The sequence below is a fragment of the Colius striatus genome, chromosome 11 (assembly GCF_028858725.1).
Source record: "Colius striatus isolate bColStr4 chromosome 11, bColStr4.1.hap1, whole genome shotgun sequence".
Lineage (NCBI taxonomy): Eukaryota > Metazoa > Chordata > Aves > Coliiformes > Coliidae > Colius > Colius striatus.
In genome coordinates, this window is record NC_084769.1 from 22,411,520 (window position 1) to 22,433,224 (window position 21,705).

The 21,705-nt window shown below is 38.5% G+C and overlaps 1 protein-coding gene across 1 annotated transcript in view; it reads left to right on the forward strand.

The window, feature by feature from the left end:
* MYO3B (myosin IIIB) overlaps positions 1–21,705 on the forward strand; it is a 177,825-nt gene that overhangs the window by 12,889 nt on the left and 143,231 nt on the right. Inside the window, exon 7 of the mRNA XM_062005192.1 lies at positions 10,995–11,140. Within this exon, the coding sequence (XP_061861176.1) occupies positions 10,995–11,140 (146 nt within the window). The remainder of the gene's footprint in view (positions 1–10,994; positions 11,141–21,705) is intronic.

The following is a 21,705-nucleotide window of genomic DNA, read 5'->3' on the forward strand; positions in this document are numbered from 1 at the left end:
CTGTGAGGTTTGTTTAGAAACAACAGGACAAATCAAAAAGTTTTGTCCCTAAGCATTTGTTTGAATAAAGCATGCAATTAACAAAAGTGTTGCTGAAAAATGAAAATACAAGGAAAAACTAGGCTGTATGGAAGCAACAGAGGAACATAGAATGGTAGGGTTGGAAGGGACCTTTAGAGGTCATCTAGTCCAACCCCCTTGCAGAAGCAGGTTGAGAGCAACTTTAAAGAACTTTAGACTCACTGAAAATCAGTTACTGCTGTTTAACCTAGTTGGTGTTGTCTTACATAAACACCAACATGCAGAAACAGGAACACTGAACACAAGCATGCCAAAAAAAAGGTAAATAAGGCAGCATAGTTTAAGTATGGTGGCTATTTAGAGTTGCCTGTCACCAAACATTTAAATTACCTAAAATCTGCTTCTATTTTGCTGAAATAACTTGTGTTGAACGCCAGCAGGAATCAGATTTTAAACTTTTGAACTGAATTGCATTTATGTCTCTAGTTCTAAACCTTAACGTTTCTTGCTTTCAACCTCCAGTGTAGAACTTGAACAATTTTTTTTTCAAATAGAATTGCAGTTTTCCCTTTTCCCAAATAGAATTGTATTATCATGATCTAGGTGAAAACTTGACTCCTGAAGCAAGCTCAATTAGAATGTGTGTAGGTTTTCTTTGGGCTAAATCTAGTTTAAGAACAGAAATAAAAAATGAAAATGATACTCGAACTCAGAAAGAACTAGAAAGATGCTGAAGGCAATTCAAAATCACAGGGACTATGCTATATTATATTTTACTGGTAACCGCTAAAAAGTTACAGTGGTGTAGGAGTATTTCTGTTTTAAAAGGAACATAGTTAAACCAGACTTGATACTTTGAAGTATTGTGTTTTGAAATATGATACATGAGAGCAGGAAAGTCTGAGATATTGGTAATGGTATCATATGAGCTCTGTAATAATAAATTTAACCAGAGGTAAAATTGTGGCTGTTTTGATATCGATTTCAGAGGAATTTCAGATGTCCCAGTATCACTGAAAGCTGTGTTAACTCTGTATTTTAGGTATTTGTTCCCATTCCGCCAAGATGAGGTAATCATCACTAAGACTGCCCCAGACACAACAGATTGTTTTCCTTTCTCCTGCTGAATCAGAGCGTATTTGCTGGGATAATACTCAGTACATCTGAGTATCAGGAGAATTTTCTGAAGTGTTAGGACAATAGTTTAAAGTCTTTATCCCCCCCCCCCCCTCAATGTTACTTTCTATTTTTTTTAAACTTCAAATCTATCAGATGTGCATGCAGTAAGTCTAATTCTGAAACAATGAATAATGTTTATGTTGCTTCAGTAAAAAGTTGTGCCTCTGCATAATCTAAAGGAAAATCAACCAAACTGGTAAAAAACCTCACATCTTTTGGTAGATTAGGGCTGATTTTTTGTATTCACCTCTCTATTTTTGGAGACATAAAAAAATTACCTTAAAATCCATATAATAGTAAATACATTTCATGTGTAGTTAAATACTGAGTTAGAAAAGCAGCACAGAAAAGAGAAACCCATTACTAACTTGGGCTTATGTTTTTAATTAACTCTAAACAAGTAGAATGATACATTCCCCCGAAAATATTGGATATATTCTCATTTTATCACAGTTCAACTGAGCTTATTTGCCAGCCCTTTGCTTACATCATGAGACTCGAGGTCAGCATCTGCTAATAGCTCTAGGTATCTTCCTTATTAGCTAAAATTAACTCTTCTGATATGTAAATTTTTACTACACTTCTCAGTGTCAGCAAAGCATGCAGTTTTGTAAATGATGGTTTATAATGAACTGCAGGAATCCACCACTTAGACAGAATATAGATTTAAAGGATGTATATACATTTTTCTGCCTGAAAGCCATTTAAAAACAGTTGTATAGTGAAACAGTAGGCATATTTTATGATAAAGAAACATAATGAACTATGTACCTTCTCTAATAAGGAATATTAAAAAACGATCATTAAGTAATATTTCAAATATTCTTTTAAATATTTATTATTACAGTATATAAATAGTATTTAAAAAATAACTGGTTGTCCTTAGGAGGAAACGTCACAGATGGGAATAGAGAAAACTTCTGCTGCTTTTACACAATTTGTGTTTATCTTGCATCATGATTAATTCATGGGGAAATACTTGAAAATCCCACACATTTAGTGCATAGAAATAAAGAATGGTAGCATTAAATAATTTCTAACATAAATTTTTGTTACATTGTGAATTGAACAATTGCTTGTTATTTAACATTGCTGTATTACATAGAATCATAGAATGGTAGGGGTTGGAAGGGACTTTTAGAGATCATCTAGTCCAACCCCCCAGCAGAAGCAGGGTCACCTAGATCAGGTCGCATAGGAACATGTCCAGGTGGGTCTAGAAGACCTCCAAGGAAAGAGACTCCACAACTCCCCTGGGCAGCCTGTTCCACTGCTCTGTCACTCTCACGGTGAAATAGTTTTTTCTTATGTTTGAATGGATCTTTTTGTGTTCCCACTTCATCCCATTACCCCTCGTCCTGTTACTATCTACTATAGAAAAGAGGGATGTCCCAACCTCCTGACACCCACCCTTTAGATATTTATAAATGTTAATAAGATCCCCCCTCAGTCTCCTCTCTCCAGACTAAACAGCCCCAGTTCCCGCAGTCTTTCCTCGTATGAAAGATATTCTATACCCTTGATCATCTCGGTGGCCCTGCGCTGGACTCTCTCCAGCACTTCCCTGTCCCTCTTGAGCTGAGGAGCCCAGAACTGGACACAGGACTCCAGATGAGGCTTCATCAGGGCAGAGTAGAGAGGGAGAAGAACCTCCCTTGACCTACTGGCCACACTCTTCTTGATGCATCCCAGGATGCCATTGGCCTTCTTGGCCACAAGGGCACATTGCTGACTCATATTTAGTTTTATTATCAATCAGGACTCCCAGGTCTCTCTCTGCAGAGCTGCTCTCCAGCAGTTCAACCCCCAGCCTGTACTGGTGCATGGGGTTGTTCCTTCCCAGAGGCAGGACTCTGCACTTGTCCTTGTTGAACCTCATGAGATTCCTCTCTGCCCAACTCTCAAGCCGGTTGAGATCCGTCTGAATGGCAGCACAGCCTTCTGGGGAATCAGACAGTCCTCCCAGTTTGGTGCCATCAGGGAACTTGCTGAGGGTACGCTCTGTCCCCTCATCCAGGTCATCAATGAAGATGTTGAACAAGACTGGCCCCAGAATCGGTCCCTTTGGAACTCCACTGGCCACAGGCCTCCAACTCGACTCTGTGCCATTGATCACCACCCTCTGGGCTCTGTCATTCAGCCAGTTCTGAATCCACCTCACTGTCCACTCATCCAAGCCACACTGCCTGAGCTTTCTGATGAGGATATTGTGGGAGACAGTGTCAAAAGCCTTCCTGAAGTCAAGGCAGATGACATCTAGCCAGCCGGTTATGCACTCATAGAAGGCTCTCAGGTTGGTCAAACAGGATTTCCCCTTGGTGAATCCATGTTGACTCCCCCTAATAACCATCTTATCCTTCATATGTTCAATGATAACATTCAGGATGAGTTGTTCCATCACCTTTCCAGGGATGGAGGTGAGATTGACTGGCCTGTAGTTTCCTGGGTTGTCCTTCCTGCCCATTTTGAAGACTGGCGTGACATTGGCCTTTCTCCAGTCCTCAGGCACCTCACCTGTCCTCCATGATTGTTCAAAAATGATAGAGGCTTAGCAATGACATCAGCCAGCAATCTCAGCACTCTAGGATGCATCCCATCAGAACCCATAGACTTATGAGCCTTTAACCTCTTCCTCTTCCACCCAGGGCAAGTCCTCTGCTGTTCTGGCCATCCTATTATCCTTGCCGACTGGGCTTCCCGAGGGTCAGCCTTGGCCGTAAAGACTGAAGCAAAGAAGGCATTTATGGTAGTATATTAGGTCAAAGGTGTAAAGGAACTGCCTTCTTGTCATACATTTTGAAATTACATCCATGCTTTCAGGAGGTTAAAGCAATGGGACACTGTGATGTGTTAGAAATTATTTTTAGGAAGTATTAACTGTCCTCTTGAAATGCAGCATGGAGTGTGGTCCTGTGGTGCATGTGGTTAAATAGGTATGGGCATGCCAGAGAGAAACTGCTACAGTGAAAGTGTGGAAAGGTGAGGGAGGAAGAATGGGAACCATTGCTCTAAATAGATAGGGCAAGACTGTGTGGAAGAATTGAGGGACATAGAAGTGAAATAACTTGCTCAAGGAGTTAGAGGTCAGTGATAGAATGTGGAATAGAATTAGGTCTCTAAATGGTTGCATATAACTACAGTGCTTGTTACTCTGAGATGACACCTTTTGAGAGTTGACGGCCATGTTTAAACAAAATTACCTTTTTGGGCAGAGATCTTTAGGAATTGCATGAAGAAGTAAAAGAAATAGCTGTTTCTGCCTTGATTGGTTTTTTTTCCCCATCAATTTTCTGTGGCACTCAAACACAAGCTTTATTAAGCTGTGTTTATTAACCTTCATTAAAGTGTTGTGCCGACATTTCTTAAAGCCCAGAAGGAAAGCAGTGGAATTCAGAAAGCTAAACTGGATTCTTTAAAGAGGATTCTTTAGAGGAGCTGGCACACAGGAGAGGCAGAGAGTGCAGTAGGACAGCACCAGTGAGCTCTCTTTTGTAGAGAGTGGGGTCTGGCAGAGTGCATCATCTCCTCTTTTGCCTCTAGGATCTCCACATGGGCTAGCATGGCAGGAGGGGGTTGAAAAGGATGTAGCAGTTGGAATTTCAAGGAATGTTGCCAATAACCTTGATAACATGGCTGTAATCTTGTGAAAGGATGTGGAAGGGTTGCAAATGCTTCTGTTCTGTTCTAACCTAAATAGCAGCTATAGGGGAATTGGTAAACTTTTGTATAGGATATTTAAAAAAACCCAAAAAAACCAAAAAGCCAAAAGCAGTAGAGAAAATAATTTCACTACTACACTACCCTGCACCAAGATCCTTGCGTGAAATGTGTTTGTTTATAAATCTGGAGTTACCTCCAAGTTTTCAGTTTCTTTGTGAAACACATTTACAAATCTATGTGAAGTGTGTAGTATATACCCTTACTGCTCAGGAGTAAGTCTATGGGTCAGAAACAAAATATGATCCTGACATTAATATTAGTAGTCTTGAAGCTGTGATGGTCTTGTGGTATAAAACAAATTAATTTGTGTGCTCAAAGGTTTACCTGTTTTTCTTCATTGTATCATTGGGTCTAATAAAAGGTGTTATGTTTCCTTTCAAATGTGGCCAGCTGCCAGAGCAGTCTAATGGTCTCAGGAATATTTATCTTGAATGAGTTAAAAATAAAAATTGATTACTCACAGCTGTTAAAACACAATTGACCACTTGACATATAATTAATTTTCAACTAGTCAACATTAATTGAGGTTATTACTCATAATAATTATTTAAAATATTCATTACTTTTTGTTTCGATAACATTTCTAACAATATAATCATCTCCTGATACACCATGGAAAATCTGCATGTTAATGACATACAAGGAACTGAAATCCAAATAAGAAAATGCAGGAATATGGAACCAATTACAATAACAAATTTGCTCTTTTTTTAATGTGAGAATGCTTGAGGGTAGGGAGGGACAGAGATAGATAGGTATCCCTTTGGTCTGGGTAATTCAGTGTCACCCAGTGCTGCTAAATGTTACCATGAAAGACTTTCCTTTTTTTTCAGTGCATAAGAATTGGAAGAATATTTAATATTATATTTCCTATGTAGGAAATATTGTTGGGTCACATGGTGCCAGGTGGAGCACAGAAGTTCTGTGACTTTATGTCATTTGGCTTGCATAGTTAGCAATTTTGTTCTCCTTGCCACAAGGTAACAGTTTTGTACCATATCCATTTTACATACGCAGTGCTTTTCAGCACTGTGCTCACACACCTCATAAGCTGCTTAGTTAGCTACATCAGCTGAGTACAGCACTGCCTTTCTTCAGAAGCATCAACCTTTGTAACTCCAGTCTCCTTTCTGCGAGTGGGTCACCAGCGCTAACTGGGTAGCAATTGTCTCCAGGTAGTGCATCTGTACTGCTGTTACTGGCATTGGTATGCTTGCAGCTATACTTTGTATATGCACACTGTGTATATTGAGGCAAAATGAAAGTAAGTTAATTTCTAATGTTTCTGAGTGAACTTAAAAGGATTTGATGTATTTTTCTTCAGCTGAACGTATGTAAAGCTTCCTCTCTGCCCACAAGTCAGTATGGCCACTGTATAAATAACAACTCATTCTATGTGTTACCTGTTTTCCTTCTTTTAAATCCATCTGTGTTCTACTTATGGGCTTGCAGAAATTCTAAGAAATCTTTGCATTGATTTCAGAATCATATAGAATGGTATATTTGAATCTAAATTCTTCTTGTCTGGGTATGAATCATCTTTTGTATTTCTGTGAAGTTTTATGTTTCAGTAAAGGTGATAAATCATACAAAATGTTTGATCACCAGCTCCTCTAAATTCCCTCCAGTTAGTGTCACTGATTTGTTTATGTGTCATCTTTGCCAGACCAGTGAATTTCCCCCTACATAACCCTTTAACTAGCCCATGCCAAAGTGAAAGACTTCGGGCTTATTCCTATGGTGTTTGCTGACAAGTCTCAAGATTAACTACATTACCCCCTGAAGCTTTGGTATGAACATAGTGTTTGCAGCAAAGCAAACTAATGCATCTTTTTTGCTTGTGCAAGCAGGGGGGAATTTCGATGGATATAAAATAGGTACAGATATGATGATGTCTTTGCATAAGGTAGAGAAAGGAAGTAGCATTTTCTTCAGTTTCAGATCATTTCTTCTGAGCTCTCAGTCTTCATGCCTCACTGGGCAGAGCAGGCATCAGCAGTGCTGAAAGGCACTCTCAGCTCCAGAACTCCAACCAAAAAGGGCGAATGTTTCAAAAACAAAAGTATCTCTGAGTTCCCAATAGAGACAGGAACATAATAAAAAATAAGTCTGTGGAATTTTTCCTTTTTCTGTTTGGCTTTTAGAGGTTTTTGCTCTACAGGGGGGAGTTCAAGTAGTTTCCAAGGCAAAACAGGATTGAGGCGTTCCCAAGGTCTTAGCTTGTAAACGATGACTGAGAGAACTCTTTCAGATTTAAAGGTAGTGTTGTCTCCTAGCCAACATGTAGAGAAAACTGCCAATGTACACCTTTCCTCAAGGACAATTTAATCCATCCTTTAGTGGAATTTGTGTAAGTTGTACATAAATTGGTAAGATTCTAATAATAAATACCACAGAAACTGAAAACTTGTTTCAGACCAAAGTGATCATTAATATACATGCTGCAGACACAGTGTCAGAAGAGCAGTTCAGTTTGTGTGTTTTCATTGAGGCTGATGTCACTATAGTCAAGCTCAACGTCTAAAACATACCAGGCTGCATGATCCACTAGCTGAATTTTTGTAAACAAAGGAATTGCAGATTAAAGGGGAATATTTTTCTAAAAGAATCACTGCAGGGTCTGATGTCAAAAATGGAGGAGAATCTGAGTGTTTAATTCCCCTTGACTGGAGTGTTGCTTTTGTATAACTTCACAGCCTTGTACCATATTTACTGGAGGGGTAGCTGTTAGCTGTAGGGCAGAAGACATACAAAGATGGGTTATACATTCACAGAATCACAGAATCTTAAGAGTTGGAAGGGACACTGAAAGATCATCTAGTCCAACCTCCCTGCCAGAGCAGGACCACCTAGAGTAGGTCACACAGGAACTGATCCAGGTGGGTTTTAAATGCCTCCAGAGAAGAAGACTCAGCAACCCACCTGGGCAGCCTGTTCCAATGCTCTGTCACCCTCACAGTCAAGAAGTTTTTCTTCCTTTCTCTTTGTTTGGTGGGTAATACATTGTGAAGCTGAGAAAAGCTCAAAGACTTTTTTCTTTTTTAAAACAGCAGTTCCAGTATACTTTATTTTCCCCATCCATATTATTTTAGTGTAGCTTGTTAAACTTTCTAAGACTGAGATACATTGTAAATCTTGCTATCAGCCTGTAATTAGAAGCAATTGTGATGTGCTTATGGAGAAAAAGTGGTGGTGTCTTTGAATGTGTGAGACCAGTTATGTTTGTGCTACTGCTGACTAGGTCCAGTGTGACCTTGAGCAGGTCACTCTTTTCCTTCCCTTGAAAAGAAAAATATATTCCTCTGCACTATAAAGTTTGAGAACAAATAAACAAGAACTTGCAAAAGGTTTGGCACACTGATGGGAATCAGGCAACAGCAGCTTTTTGACCAAGTGCATCAGTATTTTTCATGTGTTAAAAAAGGAAGGAAAACACAGTGCATTTAGTTAGTCACATTTGGACATACTTGCAACTTCTGAGTCATGGCCTTAGAAGATGACATTTTTTTGAGGAGGTGTCCTTGAGCATACAGATGACTTGGGGAGCTGTATAAAGAAACAAAAGTAATCAAGAAGGAATACAAGTGTCTTTTGCAATCACTGAGCAAAACTGCAATGAAAGAAACTCAAGCCATCACCAAGTATGGCCTCTTTGGAGTATGTTATTAAAGTAACTCTGGTGGATCTCCACACTGACCTTCTATAGAAGTTTTTACATCAAATTTTATTTTTCTCCCTTCTCTGTAAGGCATGATATAAGGAAAAGAAATTATCATCTAGGCCTCTGAAATAAGGGTGATGTTTTGAAGTGCTGTGCTTGAGTTGTATGGTATCTACCTACTGCACAGTAAAACTCGTCTTTCTCAAGAGATAGATCTCTGGGATGAGATCAAGGCTATAATGAACTCTTTGTAGAACTAAGAAATATTTTAGAACTTTCAGTTAAGACATTCTGTGGAAGAGAAGTAAGATGGGAAGAGGATCTTCATGTGACAACTTTGAAAAACACTGCATTGGCTAACAAAACTTGGCCTCTTCAAGTTGAAGAAAAAAAACGTTGGACCCTTTTTTCAGTACTCACTTTCATTTTCCATAAGTCTGTTTATTGGATAGTTGATGTGTATGAGAATGTATGTGTTTTTCTCAGATTGTTTGAAGATCTCATTAACATTTATAAATATGGAGGATGTCAGGAGGTCGGGGTATCCCTTTTTTCTATTGTAGCTAGCAGCTGGACAAGGGGTAATGAGATGAAGCTGGAACACAAAAAGTTCCATTTAAACATAAGAAAAACTGTTTTACTGTGAGGGTGAGGGAGCCCTGGCAGAGGCTGCCCAGGGAGGCTGTGGAGTCTCCTTCCTTGGAGGTAATCAAGACCCATCTGGACATGTTTCTCTGCGACTTGGTCTAGGTTGACCTGCTCCTGCAGGGGGGTTGGACTAGATGTTCTCTAAAGGTCCCTTCCAAACACTACCATTCTATGATTCTATGGTTTTCAGATCACTTTGTCATGTCTTGCAGATCATCAGTATTTCTCAGACAATAGTTGAGAAACACTGGTGTAATACTCTACCAGAAGATCCTTTGACATTACAACGATAAAAAGGAGATACCACTGTTAGTAGGGTATGAAAAGAAATTTCTTTGACATACTAACCTGGAGAAATTGAAGTGAAAGAGAGAGATCTCAGCACTTGTCAAAACATTGATTGAGAGCGAATTCAGGAAAGGTCTTGATTTTTCTATACTGATTTGCTCTGGGAAAAAAACTAAACTATTTGTACATAGCAAAGGAATTCACTAATGTCCAACTTTACTGACAGTCAGCATCCCCACTCCCCCTTCCCCCCCAAAATAAATCCAGTATTATTTTAACTAGTGTACTCAACACCCTTAATTTCTAATAAAATATCTGTTGACTGCAGTATAGTGGGGTCTTGAGTCCCAGGGTAAGAGATAGACAAGTCCTATGATCCTTTTGGGTAGAATTTCTACCAAAGGCAGGAATACCTCTGTTAGGTGCAGCTTGTGGGGAAAGTATCCAAGAGGTTAAGCTGGAATTAGCAGCTTCTCTAGGAAAGGTTTTCTTACAGCAGGCTGTGAGTGGCGCTCTGCCAGAGGCTGCCTAAGGTATTGACTTGCATGTTGACATCTCTGCAAAATATTGTCCCAAACCAAAGCCCTGACATACTCAGAAGTAACATAGAAGAAAAAAAAAATTTAGAATATAGATAAAGCCACCCTAGGACATGCTTTCAGAAGTCTGATTTATCTGAAATACAAATTAGTAACAATACTTAAAACTGTGAGAAAAATCCTGGAAGCTCCTATGAGCAATATGGAGGGATCTGACAGACTTTCAAAGGAGTTGGCCTAATTGATGAGATTTGCAAAGACAAACTTGAGATTGGATTCTAAATTAGGATAGAATAAAAGGCAATGAAACTGTCATTTTTTTTTCTCATGCCTTTGTAAACATAAGGGCTAAATTTAAACTTCAGTTTGAATCTCATGTTTTGATGCAGAATTGGTTCCATTTTATATGATTAGAATGCAAACAGTGGGTTAGCTGGCAGTGTGCATCAACTTTGTGGTATAAAACAGTTCTGATATCCAAGGAAAGACTCCTGTCTCCTAAATTTTTTTAAAACTACTAAAATCTAGTTGAGACAAATGAAACAAAACCAAAAACTAAAACCCAACTGTATAAATCAGTCTGTCCTCATGAATACTCATGAAAGTTAAGAATAATATCAGTAGGGTTTGCTGCTACTGTATTAGGTTTCAAAACCAGAATTTAGTAGAGTGATGTTGTTTGTATAGCTATTTGAGGCATCCCATGGAGCTTTTATGTATTTTAAAAAAGAGGGAAATTGTTTTTAAAGAAAATAAACCTAAGAGAAGTTCTAATTTAGTGTTACATTTTATGGGTTTTTTCCTAATTCAAGATACACAGGCAAAGATGTGGATTTGAAAGCTACATAGGACTTCAGACGAGACTTTTGTGTCATACTAGGATGGTGTGAATTGTGCATTCAGTTAAAGTGGCGTTTTCTCTGCTTTTTTTCTGATAGGTCATTGCTTGTGAACAGCAGTATGACTACTCATATGATGCTCGATGTGACGTATGGTCCTTGGGAATAACAGCTATTGAACTGGGAGATGGAGATCCTCCCTTATTTGACATGCATCCGGTGAAAACCCTTTTTAAAATTCCGAGGTAAGGCACTAGATGGCTCTCTTCACTCACTGGTTTGTAGGCAATCTAATAGAGGAGAAAGACGTATTGAGTAAACGTTTGTGCTTCAAATCATCGGAATCTCTCACAGCAAAAGACATTAAAAAGCTGTAATATATTTAAGACTTTTTTTTCATCCTGACTCCTACAGTAATTTCTGTTTAGAATACCCTGAAGTGACAAAGACTTACAGATGTATTTTATTCTTATCTTAGAATATAAAATCCCACAACATGTGCCTCTCTTCAAAAGTACTTTTCTTAGCTGCTATTGATGAAAACGTTTGTTTCAAAAGTGAATGAAGCCAGTATTTATAGCTGTTGAGTAACATTTTAAAATGTTATTCTTCTTGAGCCTTAGACATGTTTTACTGTAGAAGAAAACCACAAATTTTGACAGTGCTCTGAAGCAGTCTGTCAGTTTCGGCAAACTGTACTAATATTTATTTTTCATTTATGCAAAGATGTTAACATGTGAAGATATGGATTATCATGCATGGATGTGAAAATGGCAAAGAAATCCCCTCTCTGTACAGTCATGTAAATTAGGTGTATTGTTTATTGTGTCTATTTTTTGTTTCATTTTCTTCTTGTTTCATGGAGTCTTCCTGAATAAGTTGAGATTGACAGGGTTTCTATAAATATCTATACAGTTTAACAATAGAATGGTTGTTATAATAGAAGAAATACAGAAAGCATTTGTCCATCATTGATTAGACTGGCATATACTTGTCTTTTCCACATTTTGCTGGTAAAGAAAGAATCTCCACTGACTGATAACAGTTTAAACCTTTCAGCAATACAAGTGTTTGACCTTTTGTTATCTGCACAGTTATCATAGGCTTTTAAAATTTCTTCTGATTGCAATTTGCATTTCTGATTAAGTCTATTTATATGCAGATGCAGTTGTGCTGGGTTTTGCATCCTATAGTTATCTTCTCCTACCCAGCTCAGACATGAACTGCCACCACTCTCTCCAAAATTATTCATACTCAAGCAGCGCTTCATCTTGTTACCTTTGCACAAGTGTAAAATAGGTCCTGGCAATTGAGGCAGCAAGGGAGGCTTCAGGTTACTAAAGCACTATCTATAGATGTTATGAATGTTCAAAACAGTTTTAAAGGTCAGAAATCATATCAAAAGTAAGAGCAAACAAGAGGAAGATAATAGAATCATAGAATCACAGAATGGTAGGGGTTGGAAGGGACCTTTAGAGATCATCTAGTCCAACTTCCCTGCAGAAGCAGCTTCACCTAGATCAGGTTGCATAGGAACATGTCCAGAGGGGTCTTGAAGACCTCCAAGGAAGGAGACTCCACAACCCCTCTGGGCAGTCTGTGCCACTGCTCAGTTGGGTATGTAAAGGCTTTAAATTCCATCTGTAGTTTACCCCTACCTGCTTACTGTTGCACCTTTGTATGACTTGGCAAAACAAAGGTGAAGAATCTGTCTGACTAATTAAATGCTGGGTATAGATTGGTAGCAATTTTTGAGTTGTGAGATTTCCCTCTGCTTTGCATTTTATGAGCTGTCGCCCTGCTGCTGGATAACTATGCATTTTGTATTAGATAATGCACTCATATTAGACTGTGATGAGCACTAAATGGCATAAGGGCCTGGGATATAGAAGATAGAGCTTCTGTCCTGATACTTGTTTGAAGTTAATTCAGAGGAATAGTAAATATGATCAAAGGGTGAGTTCTCCTCTTATAGTAGTTTGGCAGTTTAGGAATAATCTTAGTGCAGTTCTTGACATCTGTGCTGCAATTCACACTTTTCTAAAAAGCATTTTCAACTTGAACACTGAGGCTCTTCTCAAGTTGAAAGTGGTTCTTCCAAGCACTGGCTGTTGAGTGCTCAAGCAGTAACATATAGAAGCGCTGCAGTTTACTTTCTGAGACTGTTCAATCCAAAATCCTCTGAGCTGAGGAATTTTGCATCTTTATGCTTTCTACTTTCATGATAATATCTATGACTGAAGTTATAAATGCAAATATTAATCCATTTGGTCATTTTTAGGTAGATATTATCCTTGAATACCATCTCAGAATTTATCCAATACAGATTCTCACCTACTATAACATCTAGTAGAGAAGAAGTCTAGAGGGTTGCTATACATTACTGGAAAAAATATCTTTTTGTATGCCATTTGCTAGGTTTATTTGATAACTCTGAGCTGCCTTCTGAGATGAAAGGTATTGCCAGTCTCAATTTCCCCTCTCCACGTGACTTAATGTCATTGTAAGCTCCAATCAAAAGGAAAGGAACCCTGCTGTTTTGCCCTAGTTTTTGCCTCAGTGAGACTACATTTAGACTCTGGACTCAACAAGTTTCTTAACTGAGACGAGCCCTTTTCACATCTCTAGAAGCATTTGTGCTGTGCACAGGCATCTTCATGTCTGAAAATTGCTCTGCTGATATCTTCAGTCAAACAGCTTACATTTGGGTGGAGTGAATTCTTGTCTCAGCTGAGAGGTGGTAGCCGCTAGTGCCTGCTGCCTCCTGCCTTTCATGAGAGGCTGCCTGCCTGAGCTTTCTTTACAGTGGGCTCTGCTCCACACATTGTTTAAATCAAGATGTAATTCTGAACATCTGGTGCGACGGCTCACTTAGCTGACTGTCCTCAGTCACAAATGGTGACAGTACTGCTCTCAAGCCTGGAGCTTACTGCTCCTGAGGGATATGGTGAGAAATAATATGTTCAGATAGGTTTTGCTTTCACTTGGAGAATGGCCACTGGCAGGTGGTTAGCAGTTTCCAAAATTATCTCATAACTGTAATTTGCCATTCAAACCATGTTAATATTGGAGTGCAGTGGAGCTGAATATGAAGATACACGCTTCTAATTCTGGGATTCTGGAGGTAGTTTCAAGATCTGGATTGGGAAGCAATATAACCTGATACAACTCCAGCCTTGTGTGTGTACTCATACTCTCATTTATGACAGCAACATATATAATTTATTATTAACAACTCCTCTTTCATTTGTAGTTTCTTGCAGTGGTTTGATGTAAAACTGGCAAGTCAGGTTTCAGCTATCATTAAATGTACTAAACACACTAATATTGAAGGACTCCAAGGTGAGTTGCACAGTCACAGGTGTGACTGTGGTACCCTACAGTCAAGCTCCATTTTTTCTGGAAATGTAAAATGCTACTGCAAATAATGAGCAATACATGTAATGGGCTATTGATTTACTGCATATATCTGGTTTCTGTATGTGTCCTTCCTTCCTTCCTTCCTTCCCTCCCTCCCTCTCTTTGGAGGACATTAATGGAAAACAACATGTATCTCATTAAAACCTTCCAGTTGCTGTTAACACTCCCTCTATCCCATCCTATGCATATATCTCCATGGAAGACCTTTGAAATCAGAGGTTGTCCAGGCATGCTTCTCTATGCAGGCCCATATTTATATAGAAATGACAGAACCTGATAGCTTGTGATCTGTCAAGTAAAACTGGAGACTGGTCTGTAAGGCAGAAGTTCATAATATGGAAAGATGACACTAAAACATTTGTTTTTTCCATTCTCTGTTAGTGCTCTGATATTCCTAGCTCTGTATTTTCGTAACTGTTTATTTTTGTGTGTGTTTGTTTTTTTAATAGTTTTGACACCTCTGTCCTTTCAGCATTGCTGGAAAAAGATTCAAATACTTTTGTCTCTGATCAGGATCCTGCCTGTTGAAAGTATTTTGTTTGAAGACAGTTCTTAGTAGGATGTTTTAGATAACAAGGCCTCAATCATATCTCTCTGTCTCTCTCTTTGTCTTTTCCATCTCCTCAACATGAACATCAGCTGTCTTGTCTGACTCTTGTGCCTTTCTAAAGAAAGAATATGACTTACCCTTTCTTATTTGCAGTTCTCTTCCCCCATCTTATTCAGGGTAAGGATCTTATTATGAAGGTTCTAGTGAAAGGCCCATGCTTCAGTTGAATAATTAGCATTAGCTGAAAGACTGCAAACAGATGTGTTCCTCCATATCCTTCATTTTTAGTGTGCTTTAAACTGTAACTACAAACTGCCTGACATGTAAAGGGGGTGACGTGTACTGGTGATCGGACATTGTTGAACACTGTCCTGAATCAGACACACACTGTTTCTCACATCTAAAATTTTACAGAATTACTGAAAGCCTCTGAACAGAACAGTTTAAAAAGTTTCCTTTCACTGAGTCAAGCAACATAACATGTGATTAGAGATTGAAATGATCTCAGCAAAATAGCTGATTGCCAGAGGACAGGTGAACCCTCAGAATTCACCAAATGTCTCAAATTGGGCACGAAAAGTAGATGATCCCACCATGCTGCATGCCCCTGAAAACCTGACCAGTGTTTCACAACAAGAGATGCTGGATGCTGTGCGCTTTTGAAAACATTGCGGTTTTGAAGATGTTTAAGTGTTAACTTTGTGCTTTTGATAATATGGCCTGAATTCTGGGCCAGATAGATGCTTAAGCACTTTCCAGTGGTTAACCACTTTTTTTGGTCCTACAGAAAATGTAGTGTCTGCAGAAATATCTGATTGCAAAAGTGGAATGAAGAAGAAAATGCCAGTTCAGTTTTAAGTCAGATGTTTCATTAGGTACTACTCTTCTGAGCCTTATTTCTGTATTTATTATGTAGATTTGGAAGAGAAGAGGATACAAGTTCATGAACTAATGCAGATTTTAAACCCCTCTTTCATTCATGAACATTTTATTGTATGAGTGTGCAGTGATACATGTTTATGGGCTAATGCAAATTTTAAAAACCTCTTCCATTCATGAACATTTTGTTGTATGAATGTGTAGTGTTTTGGAAACAGTTGTGACACCACATGCATGAGATTTATGCTTAAAACTGCTAATAAGAAGGAAGCATTGTCTCAGAGCAAATGTTAATGTTCTGTTTTGCAATGATGCACTCATTCTCCCTCATCAAAATGAATTCTTGGATCTATCTCATAAATCTCCTGAAAAGGGACCTCCAGTGCCTAGAGACAGAGATAAATCATACTGCAAAGACACTGAACCATGAAATGATTCTGTTAACATGTCGTCTGTCTAGAATATATTTTCAAATCTACAACAGAAGGGTCTAAATTATGAAGGGAAGGTGGTCTAGTGAAGTTGGTAATTTGGAAGTTGATACTTCTAACCTCTTCCATCTGCTGCCACTACTTAGGTGTGTCTCTTTTGTCAAATATTACAAACTGAAAGATTCTCAAATACCATTATACCTAATCTTTTAAAAGTAAAATAAGCCCATAAATTCTTCAAGTGGTATTATCTTGTGAATAATGTTACATCATATCAGTACTATCTTTTGAAGTATCAATGATTTGAATTTTTGAAAAGAAAAGTAATGGCTATGAAATTAGTATGGCAAACAGATAAAGACTGTACATTTTAGCTGGACAGGATGGGTGTATGTAGCCCTGCAAAGTGATGGTTTCAGATCATGTTGCAAAGGATGTGTTTCAGGATCTGTCTTTTACCGGGAGGTGGTAAATAAAGAGCAATTTTCTAGGTTACCCTGACAGCTGACTGTAATAGAAACCATCTCCTCCTCTCATATCTGTATCAGTCAAACATTTTTGTTCTGAAAGCAGTGAAAGGCCCCTGTCTTAAAACTGATCGGTGATAGGAAGTGGTTATTTAATTTTCTAATCCACAAAACCTAAGAATTAAATGAAATCTCATTAAAAATTATTATGCTTCATTAATTCATGTTAAATCACCAGGAGTGGGATAGAGTCAAGCTTGTGAGTGCTCACTGAATGGTGTATTTCTTAACCCATATTGTATTAATAAGCTCTTGGGTGAGCTTATTAGTTTGAACTTAAGGATACTGGACTGCTTCAGGAGCTGACCGGGCTGTAGCAGAACCAAACTTGGTGTCTCCATCTCCTAATTCATCACAACTTCAGCTTCCCAGCAGTTTGCAAGTATACTGTATAATTATCTTTGTACATGCAAACATATACTTCCTCTTTAATGTTGGTAATGATCTCTCAAGAAGTCCTTTGAGAGTACTCAGTTACATGATCATGTTAAGAGAGAGAATAGAACTGCTGCACTTCAATAGTGTGACTGGGCCAGTTATGTGAGGTAGAGGAGCCAAAATATTTGCACCTTCACTTTGTGTATACAATGTGGAACACCTGGTGTACTACAGGTAGTTTCATCCATCTGATCAGGTAAGAGCCACTATGGGGACATTATTTTTTGCAGTTAACATTTAAATATTAATGTTTTCTAGCATAGTCTAGAAAACTAGACTATGTTGTGTGCCCATTGCCTTTTCCCTGTCACTGGGTGCTACTCAAAAGAGCCTGACTCAGTCTCCTTTACAGTCCCTTCATATAATTATATATATTAATAATATCCATCCTGAGCTTTCTCATCTCTATGCTTAGCAGTCCTACTTGTCTCAGCCTTTCCTCATGTGAGAGGTGCTTGAGTCCTTTAATCAATCTCTGTAATCCTTTCCTGGACACTAGCTTTGTATCTCTCTGGTACTGGGGGGCTCAGAACTGAACACAGTATTCCAGGTGTGGCCTCACTGGTGCTGAGCAGAGGGGAAGGATTCACTTCCTCAACCTGCTGACAACACCTGTGCTACTGCAACCCAGGACACCATCAGCCTTCTTTGCTGCAAGGGCACAGTGCTGGCTCATGTTCAACCTAGTGTCCCCAGGGATCCCCAATTCTTTTTACACAAAGTTGCTATCCAGCTGGTCAGCCCCCAGCATATACTGGTGAAGGACTTTGCACTACCCTTTGCTGAACTTCATGAGGTTCCTGTTGGCCCGGTGCTCCAGCCTGTTGGGGTTCCTTCCCTCTGGATGGCTGCACAACCCTCTGGTGTATCAGCCACTCCTCACAGGTTGGAACATCAGCAAACTTGCTGAAAGTGCACTCTGCTACATCATTCAGATCATTAATGAGGATGTTAAATGAGACTGGACCATTTTGACCACTGGGGTACACTGCTAGTGATGGATGAATGTCCTGCCATTTTGTTTGTGTAATCTGGCAAAGCACATATTAATTTGATGGGGAAAGCGTTCTGTGCTATGAGGACAGATATTTTAATGTTGTTATTATCACATTGTCTCACAAGTTGCAACAATGCCAAAAGACACCTTAACAGGAGCTCTGCCCTTATAAAAGTGTGTAGGAGTTATGCACTACTAACTCATTTCTAAAAATATACTTTTTAGAAGTATAAGTTATACTTTTTAGAAGGTAAGTTAAATGCATCCTAGGGTTTTAATATCAGACAAATAGATTTCTGCTAGGGTTGAACTGAGCAATGAGTGCCTGGTAGTATTGTTACCTTCATTACACCGAGTCTAAAAAGCAGAGAGCTGTTTGTGTCTAACTGTACTAAGTATGTGTGGATAACTGGTCTTTTAGGTCTGGCATTGGTTCTAAACATTAAAGTGTATGTGGTTAGCAGCCTTATCATAGCAAAATGAGGTCTGTTTACCATTACCTTGTGATTTTTTAATGTATTTGGGAAGTGGTAAAATATTATAAATATTTTTATATACTACATGGGACAGTAGAAAATCAAGCCTAAAATTTGTCATCTTGGCGCAATTGCCTTCCTCTCCTTCCTTAGTTATTCATTTATCACATAACTTAATACTACATAACTGTTTCCCATTTTGTAAGCTGCTTACAGATAGAATTTGATTTTGCAGATGCCATCTTCATTCAGATATATTCATAGCCTAATTTCAGCAAGTAATTCATGCTCTGTGGTTTGTTGTTGAATAGTCTGTTGTAAGCATTTACTGTTTTAGCTGTTAGGGAAAGCTTTTTGTAAAGAGTCTTTCCTCCAACTGGCTTTCTCATGAATACATGCAATTACAAATAGAAGGGTGTTGTTTTATATGTATATTCTTTGGTGCTTATTTAAAACAGACTGTTGTAGCAAACATTCTTGACAGTATATTCGTTGTTAGAACATTCATGGGAATTACACATAGAAGAGCTAAAATATATGCAACTGAAATGAATTCATTGAGGAAACTCAAATGAATAATCATGAAAATAGCTCTCAGCCATTTTCTGAGCAAACAAAAAAGAATCACCTCTGATATTCTGTTTTATTCTCTGTGCTGCACTCTAACCCTCTCTGAACTCTAAATAGAACCTGAGATGCCTGTCAGATGTTTTTAGAGACTATACACAGTTCATCTCATGCATTAAACACACATAAACTGTTTTAGTCAACCAGTTTCTAAAGTAAATTATTACATTTCAAAATCCATTGCATAAGTAATAACAGACTGCTAAGATACAGTAAGTGCCATTTTGTTTTGCTCTAGTGGAAAATTTCATGCTGACAAGGTCAAGCCCTGCAGTCTGAAAGCAGTCTAGTGATGAAAGGCACATCCAGCAGGAGGAGAGGTGGTAGATGGACATCTACTATACTGTTGTATCCTTCATAATTGAGGATATGAAATGTGGCTTAGTTATATTTAGGGAAAAGAGCTGAGCTAGAAAGTATTGCTTTTATTATTATAGACTGAAAATACGTTGGTTTCATTGTGTTTTGAAAACTGCTCCCTGTTTCTTGAGAGAACTACAGGAGTTAACAGCCTTGTTGTCCTGTGGCAGTAGTACTGTCAGGATAGCAGGATAATCCTTACATGCAGTAGTCACTGATTTTTAAGGAGATTCATGCTATGATGCATGATAAACTGGAGGTTGGAATATAGAAGATGTATCATGGCTGATTTTCTCTTTTTTTATTGAGGCAAAATACTTGTGCTCTGCCTTTAAAATGGTTTTGAAGACAGTGGGAAAATCATTCAGAAATAGTTAACAGCCAATTTTCCACTATTCAGTCAAGAGAACAGCTTCGTGCTTTGCAGTAAGACATTTAGTGCTCAGATATTTTTATGTGATTAATATACTTTGTTACAGAAATAGATTCCTAGGATAAAAATAATTGAGATAATCTAGCAGTCAAATTGCTCAGTAAAGAACTAGGTAGCTGCATTTTCAACACATAAATCTACATCACCAGAGGTTGCTGAGAGGCTGCTGATGCCTTATTAGCTAAGGTTTAGATAGATTACTTGCAGCACTAAACAATTTAGCGAGAACAGAAAATGGGCTTCCAATACAGTCTAGAAATGAAACATCACAATTATTTGAGGTACTCTGTAACCTTGGAAACAATTGGGAGCAGTGACATCAGCAACAATTATGTGCAATTTTTGTCTTTAGTTTGTCACCAAGGTAACCAGAGCAGGTTTCTCTGCTTGAAATTTTAAGAATGTCTTGGTTCAGTACTAAGGGAGCACAGATGAATTAGATTATTTAGAGCCTGTTAAAATTGCATTCTGCTTCCCTTTCAAAATGGTACTTCAGGATTTAAATTGTCAAAACTCGTGGGGCTGGTGGGTTTTTTCACCTTTTCTCTTTCCTCTCTCTGAAACAGCAGCAGGCAAATGAAGCCTTAGTTGCTGTGTTAAATTCTTTAAACACTGGAAAGCAGGAAAATTGAATCCTCCCTCAAATTCCTTTTGCTGGCCCCAAATACCAAGGAATACCACTGCACACAGAGGCTACAAATTGCACTACATTACTTCTGGGGACACTGCCCACACATATTGAGGACACATGGCATTCCTACATCTGACTTCCTTGAGGGAAGCTTTGCATTAAGGTCTGTTTACACAGGAGATTTTACAGTCAGTGTTACCTGAACTGCATGATTCCCTCTGACTTGCTGGCTATGAAGCATCCTTAGTCAACCTACCTCACCTTGTAGTTGTGCCAGTCAGGAATGGCTTAGCATGATATCCATCTTCATGCTTAATCCAGAGAGGGTTTTTTTTCTTCAGTAGGTCTCGAGGAAGGTAACATTTGAATTAAAGCCTTCTTGTGTAGTGGAAAAAGTGGCAGTTCTCTTAATAATTTCGCTATGATGCGAAAGTTATGTGGGGTTAGGACCATAATGCTGGCAGGGTGGATGTTAAGACCACACAGTCTCTCATCCATCTGTTGCTCTGTTTTAGAGACAGGTATTTTACTGTGAAATAGTGCTAATGCTTATCCATCATTCATGGAGGTATAAAGGGGGTCTGCAAAAAAGTTTATTTTTTGTTTAAGTCTGGAACATTATCTCAGATTAAAGCCACATCAGCTGGCAATTTAGAAATGCAATAAATTTGTGTTCCTAAAACTTGCATATTTTACCAGTGATATCTACTTTGTAAAACAATTTTTCTTTACCCATTATTAGCTGAACATGCGAAACACACACACTTGTGTTTCGTTGAGTTTTTGTGCGTTCAGCTTATGATTTTGCAGGGCAACTGGTGTGCAGACAACTTGCCACACTTATGCCTTACATATAAGTTAGAACTTGATGTTTGAAGGAAAATAATAAAATTCTGTTCTTGTTTGGAGTGCAGTCCTGAAGATGTGAGACTGCACTTCAAGCTATTAGCCCTGTTGGTTTCCAAAACATACTTTATAGCCTGTGGTTAATGTTGGGGTTCAGTAGCCCACATCACTTATGATCAGTTGAGCCAAGTAAAT